We start from the raw sequence: 20,163 nt of genomic DNA, 5'->3' as shown, positions 1-20,163 counted from the left end.
AATACAAATAAACATAAGCAAGCATAACTTTGTTTCTCTCTGTACCTATTATATCCCGTGTTTTGTTTGGGTCCTGAATATCATCCAGGTACCGGACACAACTGAAACCAAACATCTTAGGTTGATACACATCCTCTGTATCACACACAGATTTCTTGCTATCTTCAAATTTTCATTTCTCACATCAGTATTGAGAAATGAAAGACTTGATTTCTTTATCTGTATCACTGCTGCTAATGCCAAGCAATGTTGCAATATTTTGTAGCAAGTTGTGCTTTGGTTTAATACTGGGACTACATGCCAGAGGCGTTCCTGTGATTCACAGAGTACGATAAGTTCGTAATTTTGCATCTTGTCCATTCCATTTCATAAAAGAAAACACAATGCAATGGAAAGACAACATACAACACAACAGAGAGAGAGTATAAACACTAGTGCTGCATAGCAACACTTGATCTGTATCAAAACAGCCATGAAGTACTGGTTTTGAATTGTCAACATGTTGCCAGCATTGATGGCCCAGCACTAGCTGCAGACAATGTTGGAGAACATGTTTTGAACACAGTGTAAATGTGCCTTTATTGCCATTTGAAAACTGATGAAATAAACTCTAATATTGCAGAATTCTAGTCCTATTTCTGAATCTGAATCAGATTTTCTCTTGTTAATTATAGATAGTTAAAGAATAGATTGAAGGCTAAGCTTACACAATTGTGGCAGAAAAAAACTAAGTCCTGTTGGTGGTGGTAGTTGATAATCAAGTTTGTGCAATTTATAGATGTAATGCATTTAAATATTTTCTAGGTACCCTTGTATCACCATATCACTTCACTGATTACATCACTTGGATACAAGAACTGCACTTGAATCCAGTACTTATCGCTGCCACGAAGGCAGTTATTGCATTTCCTCTTGCATATCACACATGTAATGGTGTTCGTCACTTGGTAAGTAACAATATGTGTTCTTACAAAGTTCTAGTCATTTATCTTTCGCTTTGGCATCAATGGTATCATACAAAAACCTGCACCTGGTCACATTCAAAACACTATGTATTGAAGAAACGGACCAATTGTGTAGGAAGATGTGCATCCGAAGCAGTAGAATAATGGGATTGATGGAAATTTATAAAAATAATCACTTGTCAAATAAAAAAATAAATAACAGAAAGAAGTGCTGACTTGGTGGAACTGTTGTATTATTTCGTCTTTGATGATGGGTATACTAGCACCAGCAAAAATTTATCCAGCAGTAGGGGGCTGGATGGGGGAAGCAGAGCCTATGCACAGGGACGCCAATGTATGGGGAGGTGGACACTGTTTCCCTGAAATCTCAAGAATATGTAAAGATATAAGGCAAGAGCTACTTTCTTGGAGCTGACTCTCATGTTCATGAACTATTCAATTCCAATAGTGTAAAGGTGGCTCGATCATGGAGTGTTATCTGAAATGAAAAATAATGGATTTGCTGGATCAGATGAATTAATTGTACAAATGACCAAAGCAGTTAGAGATGCAGCCACGGTGATTATATAGGGTTGTAGACAGAATTTGGAAAGAAAGTGCAGTACTTAATTGTTGCAAACATCCTGTGGACTAAGAATTAACACCTATAGCCCATTCTGTAGGCTGTCACCAGATAGTGTGTGCCTTTCTTCAGGCATCTGCCAGATTTTTCAACATATCCATGCCACTCTCCCATGTGTGTCAAATAAATCTGTGGCCCATTGTACAGTCCTGCAGTGTAGACATTTCCCTGTTTAGTATAGGTCCCACACAATTAAGCAGTATTTTAAGCAGCTTGTAAATGGTCAGTAATACTGTGCAACATTATCGACTTTCTCCCTACACTGCTAAGTAATGTTGTGCAATAATACTGTGGTTTGGAATGTTTTATGGTGGTGCTACTGCTGTGGGTAATTGCCCTACTTTGTTGCAAGCAAAAAAGAAAGGTGGATGAAATATTGGTGTACATTGGCATCACTGTTCAGAGGATCTGCTCCCCCCCCCCCCTCCCCCCTTTTTCTCTCTCAGGATAAATTTGTGCAGGCATTAGTATCCCCGTCTTCAAAGACAAAATAATACAACAGTTCCTCAAAGTCAGCACTTACCTATTACTGTATGCTGCAATACCTTGCTACAGGAAATTCTTTCAAAGACTTGAAATTCATAAATTCAGTTTCACTTACAGTGTAGTTATGGAAATCTGTCGTGCAAAAACATATACATGAAAGGATTATATTCGGGTAAGTAATGTATACACAGAGATAAATATCTATATATATCTTTATTCATAACTTTGCCTTCATTAATTATTTTTAAATATCTTCCTCTGTGGCGGTTCCCCATATTTTCTGAGAAATAAATCATGCGATTCATCATTTTAACACTTCTGTTTTTGTACTTATCTGAACTGACATCCCACAATGTTGGCAATAACATTTTTTTATGCACTCTAATAATAATAATAATAATAATAATAATAATAAACCCCGTGGAGGCCCGGGAAAAGAATAGGCCTCCGGTATGTTCTGCCAGTCATAAAAGGCGACGAAAAGAACAAACCACTAATAGGGCTAACCCCCCTTTTAGTGTGATTACTTGGTTCAGGACAGAACTAAAGAAGCCTCGGACAAGCGCCGTCATGGTTGGGGATGGCGCTTGAACCCTATGCCCACCCACAATGGTAACGACACTGCTAGCCAACTGGAAAATGATTTAAATCCAAATATAGGTGTTTTGCAGGATATGCTTCCTGCAACCACCCTAGAAGCAAAACAAAGACAGAGGATGAGATGGTCAGATGAAGTTAATCGACACCTCATGTTCTGTTATTACCAAGCAACAAACCTAGGAACCAACACAACTGGATACAGATCACAAGTATACACAACATTTATTACCAGATACCCAGAATTAAAATTTTTAACAGAACAACGACTAGCTGATCAGATACGTGTAATAATCTAAAATAACAGGATACCCCAGTCAGAATTAGAAAACATCAAACAACAAGTACAACAAATACTGGAACAAAATAATATGCAATCAGAAGAAGAAGAAAATGCAGTAATGGACTCAAACATCCCAGAGCAAACAAACAAAGACCAACACGCATCAATTAAACAATCAAAGGAAAACGAAATCTTAAGACAGCCACCAGAACAAGCACAAATAGAACACGGAGTGACACACATGATAGATATAGAAGAGAAATTTCAGCTGACATATATAGGATACAAAGACACAAATACAGACATTAGACCATTCTTGCATAGACCGCCAAATAACCCACAAGTCGAAACAATAATAAAAACTATCAACACAATCATACACAACAAAATAAATGAAAACACAACTATGGAAGAGTTACAGCTACTGGTTTATATAGGAGCACTCACTATACTAAATATACATACTAGGCAGATATTAGAACCAACCAACACACAGAAGAAACCCACAAAACCAGCATGGCAACACAGGCTACAGATCAGAATAGAAAAACTGAGAAAAGACATCGGACACCTAACACCATTTATAAGAAATGAAATGTCAGAAAAAAAACTAAAAAGGTTAGGTAAAATTTCACAACAAGAAGCGATAGAGCAGTTAGATGAAAAGAAGCAGAAATTACAAACATTGGCCAAATGACTTAGAAGATACAAAAAAAGTGAAAATAGAAGGAAACAAAACCAAACATTCAACACAAACCAAAAGAAATTTTACCAGACAATAGATAATACACACATTAAAGTAGACAATCCACCAGACATAACAGACATGGAACACTTCTGGAGCAACATATGGTCAAACCCGGTACAACATAACAGGCATGCACGGTGGATACAAGCAGAAACAGGCACATACAAGATGATACCGCAGATGCCTGAAGTGATAATTTTGCTGCATGAAGTCACCCAAGCAATTAATTCTACTCACAATTGGAAAGCCCCTGGAAAAGATAAAATACCAAATTTCTGGCTAGAGAAGTTCACCTCAACACATTCACATCTAACTAAATTATTTAAAAGTTACATTGCAGACCCATACACATTCCCTGATACAAGAACTCATCTGAAACCTAAATATCAAGCAGACACAGCAAACCCAGCTAAATATCACCCCATAACATGCCTACCAACAATATACAAAATATTAACTTCAGTCATTACACAGAAATTAATAACACATACAACACAGAACAAAATTATAAATGAAGAACAAAAAGGCTGTTGCAAAGGAGCACGAGGATGTAAAGAGCAACTGATAATAGATGCAGAGGTGACATATCAAGCTAAAACTAAACAAAGGTCACTGCACTACGCATACATTGATTACCAAAAAGCTTTCGATAGTGTACCCCACTCATGGTTACTACAAATATTGGAAATATACAAAGTAGATCCTAAATTGATACAGTTCCTAAACATAGTAATAAAAAATTGGTAAACCACACTTAATATACAAACAAATTCAAATAATATCACATCACAGCCAATACAGATTAAGCGTGGAATATACCAAGGAGACTCATTAAGTCCTTTCTGCTTCTGCCTTGCTCTGAACCCACTATCCAACATGCTAAATAATACAAATTATGGATACAATATTACTGGAACATACCAACACAAAATCACACATTTGCTATACATGGATGATCTAAAACTACTGGCAGCAACAAATCAACAACTCAACCAATTACTAAAGATAACATAAGTATTCAGCAATGATATAAATATGGCTTTTGGAACAGACAAATGTAAGAAAAATAGCATAGTCAAGGGAAAAAACACTAAATAAGAAGATTACATATTGGATAACCACAGCGACTGCACAGAAGCGATGGAAAAAACAGATGCATATAAATATCTAGGATACAGACAAAAAATAGGAATAGATAATACAAATATTAAAGAAGAACTAAAAGAAAAATATAGACAAAGACTAACAAAAATACTGAAAACAGAATTGACAGCAAGAAACAAGACAAAAGCTATAAATACTTATGCTATACCAATATTGACCTACTCATTTGGAGTAGTGAAATGGAGTAACACAGACCTAGAAGCAGTCAATACACTTACACGATCACAATGCCACAAATATAGAATACATCACATACATTCAGCAACAGAAAGATTCACATTAAGCAGAAAGGAAGGGGATTTTTCGACATAAAAAACCTACGTTATGGACAGGTAGACAATTTAAGAAAATTCTTTCTAGAACGAGCAGAAACTAGCAATATACACAAAGCAATCACTCATATAAATACATCGGCTACACCACTGCAATTTCATAACCATTTCTACAACCCTCTAGATCACATAACATCAACATATACGAAGAAAGTAAATTGGAAAAAGAAAACACTACATAGCAAGCACCCGTATCATCTAACACAGCCACATATCGATCAAGACACATCCAACACATGACTAAGAAAAGGCAATATATACAGTGAGACGGAAGGATTCATGATTGCAATACAGGATCAAACAATAAACACCAGATATTACAGCAAGCATATTATTAAAGATCCCAATACCACAACAGATAAATGCAGACTTTGCAAACAACAAATAGAAACAGTAGATCACATCACAAGTGGATGTACAATACTAGCAAATACAGAATACCCCAGAAGACATGACAATGTAGCAAAAATAGTACATCAACAGCTTGCCTTACAACATAAACTTATAAAACAACACATTCCCACATACAAGTATGCACCACAAAATGTACTGGAGAATGATGAATACAAATTATACTGGAACAGAACCATTATAACAGATAAAACAACACCACATAACAAACGTGACATCATACTCACCAATAAAAAGAAGAAATTAACACAACTAATCAAAATATCCATACCCAATACATCAAATATACAAAAGAAAACAGGAGAAAAAATTGAAAAATACATCCAACTGGCTGAGGAAGTCAAGGACATGTGGCATCAGGATAAAGTTGACTTTATACCAATTATACTATCAACTACAGGAGTCATACCGCACAATATCCACCAGTACATCAATGCAATACAGCTACATCCAAACTTATATATACAACTACAGAAATCCGTAATTATTTATACATGTTCAGTCACCCGAAAGTTCCTAAATGCAATATAACATATACCGTACAGCTAAAAGGAAGTAACGCTTGATCAAGGTCCGCGTCACTTTCCATTTTTGACCAGACATTACGTCTGAGAAAAGAAAGAAAGAATATAATAATAATAATAATAATAATAATAATACTCTTTCATCTTGTATTGAACTCTTTTCCACACATATTAACAACAACAACAACAACAACCAGCAGCAGTCGCAGCAAAACCTAACCACCTTGATCTATGTATTACATGAGACTGTCAAGGATATTGTCAGTAGTGCCCACAGATTGATATTGTAGTCATAGAATATAATGGAACTTTTTTGTTTTGTAAAGCGCACAGTTTTACATTTCTGGACATTCAAAGCAAGTTGCCTATCTTTGCACTACTGTGAAATTGTATCAAGACCTAACTGGCTATTTGTGCAGCCATTTAGTTTTGGCTAGGTCTTTATTTTTAGATAACTACATTGTCTACAAAAAAGTTGGAGGTTAGTGTCAATATCACTGTCGATTCTTTAACATAAAACATGGACAATAGGTGTCCTAGCACACTTCTGTAGTAGACATCTGAAGTTACTTCTGTCAACGACTTTCCATCAAAGATAACGTGCTGTGTTGCACTTACCAAGAAATCTTCAGTCCAGCCACAAATTTTATTTGATACCCATGTGGTCATCTATTTCTTAATACGTGTTGGAGTGGTACTTGATCTAAGTGTGTGTGTGTGTGTGTGTGTGTGTGTGTGTGTGTGTGTGTGTGTGTGTTTGTTTTAAAAAATTGCTATATCCAGTAGTAGTTTGTCATGATTTATTTCTTTCAGAATGTCACGTGAGAAGAGTTGCACTTATTGATAAAGTTTAAAATGCTGTCAAAATCTACTCATTAACACTTTTGGTGCTAGTCTTGTACATTCCTGCCATTGCACCTGTGTACAGGCTAAAATGTGTGGTTTTTCTATAAGTTATAACTCTTGTGTACAAATATGTAGTTGAAATTTCAAAACTTTTTAGGTTTATAGGACTTGATACTTTAAGTATACATATTTTGGCATTTCTAATGTCAGATCTGAACCCACAGATGAAACTTTAATTTAATAGTACTTGTCACTGAAGAAACTGTAAATGAGTTCTGGTATTCATATACATGCCACAGTAAGCAAACAAATGATCTTTCTTTTACAGCCCTTTTAAATCTAAAGAAACTCACAAAACACAAGAACAAGGCAAAAGTTAGTGCTCATAGTGGAGTACAGTGTGATACAAATTGAAATATGGGGAGATACATAGTCCACCATTATACTCACTGACATCATATGCTCGTATTATTTTCCTAATTTACCTGCAGAAAAATCCTTCAAAACAATACAGTCTATGAAAATAATACAATAGACGTGTTATCTGAATTGTCATCAGATATTTCGTTCTCATCATCTGCAGACTCATCAGTGACTTTGTAAATCATTTGCTCCAGATATTTTTCTTGTTCACTGCACATTATGAATACAAAATCCATGTAACAGAGAACTTAAATGTCAACTAACACCTACAAAACAAGAGATGATAATAAAGTTTTAAAAAACGAACGGTTTTTTGCGGTGATACTGCTACTGCCGTCTGGCAAAAACTACGATGCCTGAAGACTTGACACACATTTTCAGGAGCCATAAATATACGTTTGACTTTGCGGAAAGTCGTAACAACTGGCGTGACATAGTATTACACCTGCTGCACATTCCCATTTCCTGCAAGCACTGTAATATTACGTTAGCTGCACACTAACTGTTAACAGAGATAATCTTACGTTAAAAGTTTAACGTAATAAGACAAATATTACAGTTGGAAACTGTGAGTATGTCGTGAGGCAGCATATCGCGTGGCACACAAATACCATGACTTTATTCCTCCAGTATTTGAGAATGAGAGCACTTAGTGACCTCCAATAAACTTTACACAAAATTTCAAACTTTTACAAACATTTTTTTCTTGCCAATCCTTCCGCAAAATGAAAAACAGTTTGTTGCTTACTACATTTTCGCTGTTCATGCAGTAAAACTTCAGCATCAGGCCTGACGTAAATTATTACTTTTTTACTACTAGTTCTATTCATGACGCAGTTTGTGGACAGAATCAACCTATACCACCCAATATACCTGCAAAATTATGTCATTGTATGACACATAGTTCAGGAAATATAAGATCCTCATTGAAGTTCGTGAAAAACTATCTTTTGCTTAAAATGGAGTGCAAATTACCCAAACTATATTCATTCAGTGTTTCATAACCACACTTAGTGACTTCCACCTTCTGGGCATTGCCTAAAGTTTTTGTTCGTGGGATCTATGGTTTATTGTGGTTGAGAGATGGGCTAAACAAGTTAGAAATTGTATATGTGAGACGGCCTTCAGTTTTAATAATTTCAGTTGTTTCTCAATTCCATCGACACTAGTATCTATATCCATCATCTTTGCAGTAGTATGAGAATTTAACTGGGGCAGTACTTGTGTCTCTTCCTGTGTAACGAAGTATATGTAAATGGTATTCAGAATTTCTGATTTTGCTTTACTGCCCTTGATTTTGGGTACTTTGTAATCACGAGTGTGACATTGTGACGCCATTGTAAACTTTAATGTATTACTGGAATTTCTTTGGGTTTTGACAAAGGTCTTTTGATAAGATCTTGCCATAGTAGTAGTTAAAGGCTTTTATGCAGAATGAGATTTTCACTCTGCGGCGGAGTGTGCACTGATATGAAACTTCTGGGCAGATTAAAACTATGCACCAGACCTCGACTCCAACTTGAGACCTTAGCCATTCACGGGCAAGTGCTCTGCCGACTGAACTAACCAAGCACAACTCACGACCCATCCTCACAGCTTCAATTCTGCCAGTACTTCGTCTCCTACCTTTCAAACTTCACAGAAGCTCTTCTGCAAACTTGCCCATGAATAGCAAAGGTTCCAAGTTTGTGTCTCGGTCCGGCACTGTTTTAATCTTCCAGGAAGTTTCAAAGGCTTTTATGCATTGCCATTTTGACAGCCAAACACATTAGATACCATTGGCACAATCACATAATATTTTTGCAAAACAAGCTCCTCGTCCAGGCCATAAAGACCCAAGGGATGTTAGCCGGCCACCTTGTCATTCTCTATCTTGCGGTCTCATACAGGTGGGGTATAGAGGGACATGTGGTCAGCACACTGCTGTCCCAGCCATTTTGCAGACTTTCCAGACTGTGGAGCCATTACAGCTCATCCAAGTAGCTCCTCAGTTGGCATCATGAGGCTGTGTGCACCCCGTGCCAGCCCTCCCACCAAGGAAAAATCCTTTTCAGTTCCAGGAATCAAACGCAGGTCCTCTTCTTGGCAACTGTTCTGAAATAGGTGTGGGGAGTCCTTGAAACAACATTTTATTTTCCAAAACTGGCTATAATGAAGTTGGCATACAGGTGATCAAATGCTGGTTACTGCTGTTATATGCAATTGTGTCGAATAAAAATGAGTGTATAATGCGATTCGTTTAGCATCTCTCTCTCTACAACCGTAAGCTTCAGAACTAATTCCTCTTCATGCTCTTGTCCATCAGAGTTAAACGTCTCATCATTGCGGTATGAATTGCTCCATCTTTCCTTAGTTTGCTGTACATACAGCATAAATATTTCTACTTGCTGTGATTGTTTTTTGTACATTAACAGTTACTTTTGCTACAACTGCGTCGTGATCATTAATATCAGTTTCAACATGGATATCCTCGAAGAGATCAGGTCTGTTTTTTGCCATTAGCTCTAATATATTTGTAATGAGTGGACTTCAAAAGTGTTTTCTATGTGGTTTCCAGAAAAAGCATTTATTATTATTTTGCTGGATGTCTTGTCACATTTTCCTTATACAAATTGTAAGTATTGTAATGTTTTTGAACAATTGTAGTTTCCATTGATGATAATATGATTGTGGAACATGACATACTGGCAAGCTGATGTTTCCTTTAACATTCTTAGCTACATATGGGATGACTGGTTGTTGATAGGTCTCATTATATAAGTTTATGCCCACTCTTGATACTGAGTCTTACCTAAACAATCTCTCATGCAGTTTCAATTTTTTATCATGTTGGATCCTAGTTTCTTGTCTACTGTGACAAATTCACCACATCAGTTTCCCATTAGCCTATCCTTTTGAAAGACATTTAGGTTTACCTTAAATATCTCTCCTGTGCCAGTTTCAGATGTTTGCCAGCTTTCTGTAATTAGTGTTATGTGAGTGCCACTGCTTTTTAGGTGTGCTTCAAACTCTGGCACATTGTTGAGAATGCTTTAGCAGTTGATCATTAGGATTTTAATATTCTCATCTATGGCACCCTTTCTTCTTGTCTTAACGTAATACATCAGGGTCACCTACAGCTTTTATTATTGGGCCCCTGTGTTACCACACAGTCAGCTACCTGGGTAACAGCTTCTGATGTGTAGTACACCCCTGAGCCATTTAGAGTTACCATACAACACTCATTCCTATGATGCAAGCACAGGAAGCTGCAGCCCAACTTTTCACAGAATTTTTCATGAGTAAACCACTAATTGATGAAACAGAGCTGCATACAGGTCCAAAGTGGATGGTCGGGTAGGTGTGATACAGTTGAGGCTGAAGAACTTCACAAGATAAACCTCATAAATCAAGATATTGGAGAATACAAAAAGTTTCCAAATTCTACCATGCGGTCCATTGTATGCTTTGAAATGCAACAGTACCACAAGGCTCTAAGATCAGCCTGTAATATATATACCTTGTAAGTGTGCTAACATTTGGATTAGAAGCAGCAAGTACTGAACCAAATAATAACCATCTCTAGGCAAAATAAATTTTCTCGTTCTTGCCTACAGCAATCAAAAATAAATCCGGAGTGAGAATCTGACAGCACACTAGGTTTCGAAGGAAGCTTCCTGGAGGCCCTTGAACTAAGTGACTGCAGTGGTATGAGCACATGAAGGAAGTTTTCTCCAATAGGACCTCCTGGAACTTGCTTTGACCAAAATGTCTGAGGGAAACCACCAAGAGGAAGACCATTTAACACCTGGGAGAAGTGAATCATGTAGGACCTCAAATTTAGAGGTGCAAAGTGGCATCAGTTAAATAAGTAGCAGCTGCTGATGTACAAGGAAAGTGTGAGGAGGCCTATTTACAAGCGCACCCAGATTGCCGGAATGGAAAAATGAGGATGAAGCAAGAGAACTACAAGGGAAGGTCAGATCGTCATTATTCAGGAAATGAAACGTTGTCACAGGAATGGAGAATGTCACTGTGTACCAATTCTTAATTGTTTTATCTGTAATTTAAAAAAATCTTAAAATTTGTGTATTTTGAATTGAATTTAAAAAGAAAAAAGTGAACTACAACTCACGATCTGAGTGGTTTGGCCTCCTTTCAAACCTTCTCTCAACTAGTTCATCCTTTCTTCCTGGAGAGTGAACATATTGTACTGAAAATTAGAAATTCTGTGCTGTAATTGGAAAAACTGAACGGTTCCTACATGCGGTAGCAGTAGTCAAGGCATCCCTACATGCATGTTTGCAAGTGTGTTTGTCTGTTTTCCTGTCCCTGCCTCCCTCTCCATTTCCTTTTAACCTTCTTCTGATTAACCCAATACAAATATTTGATTTTCCAGGAGCTCAGTGCACCATGCATAAGGTGATTACTTGCTTATGGGCTGCATATGTTAGGTTAAAAACTTTCAGCCTTTGCATTGGGTTAGACTGTTTCTGTCAAATATGATCAAATATTCTAAATGTTGTTGTTTTGTTATTTTTAGGTGTGGGATTTAGGGAAGGCATTAACAATAAAAGAAGTCTACTACACAGGATATGCTATGTTAGCTGCAACATCAATCGTGACAGCTTGGTTAATGTCACTGTAATCTAAAATACCTCTCTCATGAAGTGTTTTTGGTGTAGTGTGTTTGAAGACTGTACAACAGTATTTATTTATGAGACCATATGTAAATCATTAACACTTTTGTGTACATAACTGCTCCATGAGTATTAGTTCAAATGTTTAAATACAGAAATGAATTCACATTGTAGTATTTGGTTGTGTAAAAACTGGCACTGTCCAGAATAGTATGTAATTCAATAATAAAATGTGCAAAAGTCTTTTTTTCTGCTCACATGGCTTAGGTGCACTGCCTTAATTGTTTGAATAATTGCATTAAATTGTAACTGGATGTAACTGAAAATACTTTATGGGTCATTCTACATTTAGAAGAGTATTATGTGCAGCTTTTTTTATGATGTAAAAACCAATGTGCCTGACACAGAAAACAATTAGGACAACTATGTGAATTTTGTGGAATGGTGTGTGAAGCCAGTAAATCATTACATAGAATTGAAATGATGTGTTACATTCTTTCATTTGCCAATATCCATAATGTTTTCCAAAAGAGATAAATGTGATGCTGCACCAAAGAATAAAACTTGCAAAAAATATCCTGTTCAATGTATTACCAACAGATGAATCACTGAATGCCTTGCATAATATTTTGACTCCTAACAGCGAAAGTGCAATGTCAATACCATTTAAGTGCCAATTCAGAACAATGTTGTGGCGTGCGTGTGTGTGTGTGTGTGTGTGTGTGTGTGTGTGTGTGTGTGTGTGTGTGTTTTATATATATATAAAATAGAGGGAAACATTCCACTTGGGAAAAATATATCTAAAAAGAAAGATGATGAGACTTACCAAACAAAAGCGCTGGCAGATCGATAGACACACAAACATACACACAAAATTCAAGCTTTCGCAACCAATGGTTGCTTCATCAGGAAAGAGGGAAGGAGAGGGAAAGACGAAAGGATGTGGGTTTTAAGGGAGAGGGTAAGGAGTCATTCCAATCCCGGGAGTGGAAAGACTTACCTTAGGGGGAAAAAAGGAGACACACACACACACACACACACACACACACACACACACACACCCGCACATACAAACACCTAGGAGGTTGACAATTCACTTCTGATGAATAGATGAAACAATTTCTGGCAACATGGCTGAATATGCAAATGTAGTTTTTCAAACTCATCCCATTAAGCATTGAGTGCTTCAACCAAAACAGAGACTGTTGAAAAATAACCTAATGTGTGTTCTATCAGTTGGATGTATTGATTGTATGAAATAAAGTGCATATGCAGGCTTTTTAACCTTAGTTTCTGATCTCTCCTCATATTTAGAGACTGTGTTAGTGATTAACTTCTGGCATCACCAAGAATTATGTGTATATTTTGTATGAATAAACTGCTCATAAACAACAAATGCATTGTGTCTGTGTTTATTATTTAACACGCCACTGCCAATATTGAGAGAGAATTAAAGTGTCTTGTTTTGCAGCCAACTAATGGACAGAGAAGCTTGACATGGTAAGAAACACCATCACCTACTATAAACGAAAATGTTTCATTGTCCACTCTAGTTGACATCATCCATACAATTCAATTTGTACTGTCTGTAGATGAATGAATAACTAAATAAGTAAATAAAGAGAACTTTTTTTAGATTACATTATTAAACAGTTGTGGATATTGATGATAATGTCACAGTACATTTACTCCTGTATGGAGTTTGTTGTCAACAATAAATCACATTTATAAAATGGTAACATGCATAGATATAATATTGGAAAGAGAAATGACTTAAAACACCTCAGTTTAATGGGGTATTCTCCAATACAAATCTGTAACCACTTACCCAGTGATGCGAAGGATGTGACAGACAATACAAACTAAGAGGGGCCTACCTATTATGAGGAAGGCAGTCTATGTAGGATAAAGTGTCAGAGAGGTTCCTTCAAACTGTTTTTGAAATTATATTAAAAAGTCAAGGAAGTTAGTTTTGCTGTATCCTAATCTTTAAACTATGTGGTTAACTACACACGATTCAAGGGACAGTGAAGAGATTCAGAAATGGCACAAGAATTAAATCTCATAGCATAATTTGGAGTACGGAAAATATCAAAATAGTGAAGAAAAACCTGTAGAGGTAAGTCGCTACAGTTCTTGCAAATTATCTACATTTCCATAAGTATTCTGCAAGCCAGCATAAGGTGTCTGGCACAGTGTACCCTGTACTGTTACTAGTCATTTCCTTTCATGTTCCACTCGCAAATAAAGTGCGGAAAAAATGATTGTCTATATGCCACTGTGAAGTGATACGTTTACTTTCAAATATACGCGTTCCCAAAGTATTTGCTGTACCACACAACTCTCTTTATATCGCCCGCATTTGTTATACCTTCTTCCCTCACTCACAGCTCACAATTTTCTAATGGGACGTACAGGGATAAACAAAATTATCAACAAGCTAGGACAACACATTTGATTTTGGGACAAGCAAAAACAGCTGCTCCTTTTTGATGCTGATGCTGAATCCTATTGGTGTCCATGAAAATTTGCTCTTGTATCCTATGATTGGCCACATTTTTTGATTTAATATAAAGAACATATTAATAATCACTAGAGACAAAATAGACTGTGCCAACTGGAGTACTTTACATCATGACTTCCATTTTTAAAAAAGGCAGAAGACTAAAGCCAATGAAGCAAAGGTAGAGTTGCAGGCAGTTGAGCTTACAGCCGAAGTCTTCTTCAGAGAGGAAAATGCACACACTTTCACACGAGCAAGCACACCTCACACACACCACAGCCATACCTTGACCCCCAGCCAGAATGCAGCTGTATCTTGTTGAATAAGCTGCAGTCTGGAGTGATGTGGGAGGGAAGGGGGGATAGTAGGGTACAAGTGGGGGAGAAAAGTCAGCACAGCATGGTAGAGCGTGTAGGGACTAAATGTTGGCAAGACAAGGCTGTTGAACACAGCATCGGGAGGCTCTGAGGGTGAGGAAGGGGGAAGGCTACAGGGAACAGAGAAGAGGAAAACACCAGTGGGTGCATTGGCAGAGAGAGGCACATGATGTGTTTTTCAGTTGTTCCAGTCTGGTGTGGTATCTGCTGACAAAGGGGCCACTTGTTTGTATCTGATTTTTTTTTTTTTGGGGGGGGGGGGGGGGGGAGGCTCTGAGGGTGAGGAAGGGGGGAAGGCATCAGGGAACAGAGAAGAGGAAAACACCAGTGGGTGCATTGGCAGAGAGAGGCACATGATGTGTTTTTCAGTTGTTCCAGTCTGGTGTGGTATCTGCTGACAAAGGGGCCTCTTGTTTGTAGCTGATTTTTTGGTGTGGGGGGGGGGGGGGGAGGACTGCAAGTGTGTGAGGATACGGCATGAGAAATTGCTCGTGGACTAAGTCTGGGGGATAATGCTTGCTGGTAAAGGCCTTTGAGACCTTCATCATACTGGGCAAGTGATTTGTCAGAGTAGATACACCATATGCAAATGGCCAGACCACAAGAGAGGAATTTTTGGTGTGGAAGGGATGGCAGCTGACCAAATACAGGTACTGATGGTGGTTGGTAGTTTAAAGTGTATAGAGCCATCAGAGAGGAGGTAGTCCAGGAATGTGGTACATTGGGTTGTAGACATCATAGTTTGATCTATATTGATTGACTGTATATTCATGATCTGAACTCAGGGCCAAAACACCCTATCGTCATTCCTTAACAGCCTCAACACCTTCTCTACCATCCACTTCAACTGGTCTTCCTTATTCCAACATGCACCTTCCTGGACATTGACCACCTATCGTCGTGCCCTGAAATAAGAGACATCTTACACGTGATTCTTTCCACATCTCCGAAAGTGGCATTCTGTTGCCTACCTAACCTCCACAACATCATAGTCCATCCCTACGCCACTCTCAGACCCACCTGTTGCCACAGGGATCATATCCCTATGGAGGACCCAGGTTCAAGACCTACCCAATCCATGCACCCAGCACTTCCTATTCCAGACCTGTCGCACGTATATCCTGCCCTCCCCCCGTAAGATGCCAGGCCACTCGTGAAACCAGCCATGTCATATACCAACTCTGCAGCAATCATTGCTCAGTTTTTTATATTGGTATGACTATTAACTGGCTGTCCACAAGGATGAGTGGCCACTGCTAAACCGGCCAAGAGCAAAGTGGACTGCCCTGTGGCACAACATGCACCTCAACATGACAGGCTTCATTCCAATGGCCACTGGAACCTCCCCTCCACCACCAGCTTTTCTGAACTGCACAGATGGGAATTACCCTTACAACACATCCTCCACTTCTAAATTTATCTCGTCCTCAACCTATGGTAACCTGCTGTCCCCACATTCTCCAAACAACAGTATTTGCCCCTCCCCCCCCCCCCCCCCCCCCCCTCACTGTCCTATCACTACCACCCATTTCATGTCCTCTCACTCTCATTGTGCACCAGTGCACCCAACTTTCTTTTTTTCCCCTTCTCTGTTTCTCTCCTCCTCCACTCTCCATTGCCCCCCCTTCCTTCACTCCACTACAGCCTGCTGAAGCTGTGCCTGATAGCCTTGTCCTGCCACCATCTAGTCGCTGAATGCTTCATCAGGCCGTGCCAACTGTCCTGCCCCCTCCCATTCTCTGCTATCCCTACCCTTCCCCGCCCCACCCCGGATTGCTACTTCTGTTCAGTGCAACCCAGGACACAGTTGTATTCTGTCCGGACAGGTCAGGGATAGCAGTCAGGTGTGAATGAGGTGTGCTTGCTTGTGTGAATCGGTGTTGTTTTTTTCCCTCTGAAGAAGCCTTTGGCCAAAAGCTCAATGTGTAGCAGTCTTTTTGTGGTGCCTGTCTGCAACTTAATGTGTCATCTTTGTGGTAAGCAGCACTCTATCTTTTTCATAATATTGTTTTTGAGGGTAGAAACTGTTGGGCGGAGTGTATGGGAACAGTAGGTTACCATAGGTCGAGGCTGGATTGATTTCAGGTGTGGAGAATGTATTATTAGGGTAACTTCCATCAGTGCAGTTCAGAACAGCTGTTGGTGGGGGTGGGGGTTCCAAATGGCCCGTGTTGTGAAGCAGCCATTGAAACCAAGCCTGTTATGCCCAGGTGCATATTGTGCCACAGGATGGTCCACTTTGCTCTTGGGCAGAAATTCCTTACCTACAACTTAGCCTCACCATCCTTCGCCAAGTCCCTTCCTAAGAACACTAAACTTTCAGCAGAAGTAAGTACAGTCGTACACTGCCTCAGAACAGATCATGACATAATCATCCTACCCGCAGACAAAGGTTTCACCATTATAGTTATGAATCACAGTAACTACCTGGCAGAAAGCCTCTGCCAGTTGTTGGACTCCTACACCTATAAACTCTGCCAGAGTGATCCCACCCCAGAAGCCCAACATAACTTCCATTCCCTGCTTAAAGCCTTAGACCCTTCCAAGACCCTCTCCTTCAAACCTATTTCCCTGCTCACACATATGACACTCCACACACCCCATACCTGTATATCAGTGGTTCCCAAACTGAGGTAATTACCCCCTGAGAGGTGAAATGAAATTTTCTGAGAGGTGAAAGTAAAAGTGTTAGATTGAGTTTGTCATGAAATATCTATTTTTAAAAGATCATTTCTTTTTAAAAAAGTGTGCTAATCTTCACACCACTTCACTCGGTAAAGGCTCATTACTGTTATCACTATTACTAAGGTTGTAGTAATTACTGCATAAGTTACCGAAATTATTTTTTAAAACAGCATTAATGTGTGACACAATGTTTTGGGTGTCACAGATTTTGAAACATTTTCCTTACATAATCCATCCACTACACGACATTGTACTTTGTCATGCATCTATGGTGATAAAATGGAGACTTATATGGGAGTGTGTTGTACTTGGAGGATAGTTTACCAAGGAACATGTGATGTTTTCTGGTCACCGTTTCAATCTAATGACCAATTTTAGAATCACATGAAGGATTACACACTAGAGACCTGCCAGACACAGTTTTCAATATTTTCTACTGTTTTTGTTGTAAGAAGCGAGGTTGTGGGTTGTGTTTTGTGCAGAATTTGTAAATATTATGAGTCCTACATATTAAGTGTTGTATAATATATTGAACCTAGTTTGAGGATAGTCTTGATTCTTTAGTTGCAGAGTTTTATGGTGAGTAAATTTCTTTACCCATCTTTTTAAAACTTTTAACACAATGTGTAAATAACTGAATGATACTTTGTCAACCATGCGCCATCCTATAGCTGAAGCGGAAGGTACCTTTACTATATAACGTGAAAATTTGCAAATTGTATTTCATTAATGTCTTAACAATTTTCTGTGTCTCAAAAATGAAAATTTGTTCTAATTGCCTATAGCTTCTATTTCAGAATGTTTTTAATGTGTAACTGTTGTTGATGACATTTATTAATTTGATTTCACTCACTAATTATTGATATGGAGTTGAGTAATAATGTAATGTGCAGACAATTAAATAAAGTTGCAGGCAGCCGCTAATCAAGAGGAAATTTTGCACTGCCTTGCTCTTTCCACAGTCCAGGCAAATTCACACACTCATTGCAAAGGAAAGGAAAGATGGCTGAGAATAAAAGTATTTTACTTGTAAAAGTGGATTGTCTGTATAACACTACACTGTGCAAGACAGTTATCAGAATGTCTGAGCAGTTTGGCGGTCACAGGCAGTAATCCCAACCTCTGCCCTCATCCAGCCGTCCTATCGCGGTGAAAGCCAGGTAGAAAATCTTATAGTGACAGTGACCAGTTGCTGCTGCACCCTCAAGAGGGCACCTTGCACCAATGCAGAACAGTCTGCCCTCCTAATTTATATGAATTAGACAAACACAAATATTCACAAGCAACATAAGTTAGGTCAAACAAACAAGGAAATAAAATGATTGAATTAGTCATCTTCACTGTACACAAAAGAAATAAAAGTTCAGCTAGCAGTTGAGTAGTTATGTGGAGGATTGAAGTGTGTTTCGAGATCTTCAACAGCTGTCGTTGGTTGGTTCCCATTGCTGTGTGCACTAAAACAATGCACCAAATTGTCGAGATCAGGGTGTATGTAAATAATGGCCCCCAGACTGCAACATAACAACTGGCAAGTTGTCTTCCTTCAGGAGAAACAATGTACCTGGCTGTAGATTCTTTCGTTGAGGAGTGCTTTGTTCTCTGCTGCAGCTGTGACAGGTAGCCCTTTCACCACAGTTTACACACATGCTGCTTACACTGCTGGATGAGCTGCCATCTCAGCGACCTGGATAATGGTTCTGAATGCAAGTCTGACTCTGGGACAGTTGTCTAGGGTTCACTGATGAGAAAATAGACTGAAGTGAGGTATGAGAATTCGTATGGCTTATCAGAAAGATGTGTAATGGGTCGGGAATTCGAAATGGGCATCAGAGGAGTGTATAAATCTTCAGATATCAACACTTGGTTTTCCACAAGTCTGTTTAAATGTGTCTTGATGTATTTTACATCTGCTTCCCATAGTGCACCAAAATGCTGCACATATGCGGAATAAAATGCCACTGTATTCCATTCTTTGATGCATAGCTACGGATTTGTGTTGTGTGGAGCAGAGTACTAAATAGTTAGTGCAGTTCACTCAGCTCATTCATTACTCCCACAAATGTCTTCTCATTGTCACTGTACATATTTGTGCAAAAGCTTTGTCGTGAAATAAATCTTTGAAGAGCAGAAAGAACTGTTCAGTGACAAGCTTGATGTGTGCTGCCTTTGTTACCATTCAGATGAACAAGGCAGTGTAGATCTTTGCCCTAGCTTTGTTGCTCTTTCCTCCGTTCCAGACGTATAGTGACCTTCCATACTCAACCGTGCAGTTAAGGAAAGGTCTCCTTTGTTCTATTCGAACTAAAGGAAGTTGTCCCATTAGCTGGGTTGCAGTGATTGCCTTCTGGTGGTAACAAGGAAGGCACTCGTGAATTATTTTCTTTCTTGCATATCTTCAGTTGGGTATCCAGTACCTTTATCTGAGGCTTGCTAGTGGGAGTTGAGATCCTGCTCGCAACAAACTAAGATGCTCACCCATGACTATCAATTTAGTTAAGTCATGCTTAGGAGGAAGAATCCTGGGGTGCTTCTGACTGTAAGAAGCCACTGACTGTCCGCCCAGACTTGATGACTATTC

The 20,163-nt window shown here is 38.7% G+C and overlaps 1 protein-coding gene across 1 annotated transcript in view; it reads left to right on the top strand.

Moving 5' to 3' along the window:
• LOC126163051 (succinate dehydrogenase cytochrome b560 subunit, mitochondrial-like) overlaps positions 1-12,770 on the top strand; it is a 60,109-nt gene extending 47,339 nt beyond the window's left edge. The window contains exons 4-5 of the mRNA XM_049919943.1: positions 805-947; positions 11,924-12,770. Of these exons, the coding sequence (XP_049775900.1) occupies positions 805-947; positions 11,924-12,028 (248 nt within the window). The 3' untranslated portion in view covers positions 12,029-12,770. The remainder of the gene's footprint in view (positions 1-804; positions 948-11,923) is intronic.
• The last annotated feature ends 7,393 nt before the right edge of the window (positions 12,771-20,163 follow it).

Source organism: Schistocerca cancellata, chromosome 2, assembly GCF_023864275.1.
Source record: "Schistocerca cancellata isolate TAMUIC-IGC-003103 chromosome 2, iqSchCanc2.1, whole genome shotgun sequence".
In the NCBI taxonomy this organism is placed as follows: domain Eukaryota; kingdom Metazoa; phylum Arthropoda; class Insecta; order Orthoptera; family Acrididae; genus Schistocerca; species Schistocerca cancellata.
This window is presented reverse-complemented; position numbering and strand designations above follow the sequence as displayed.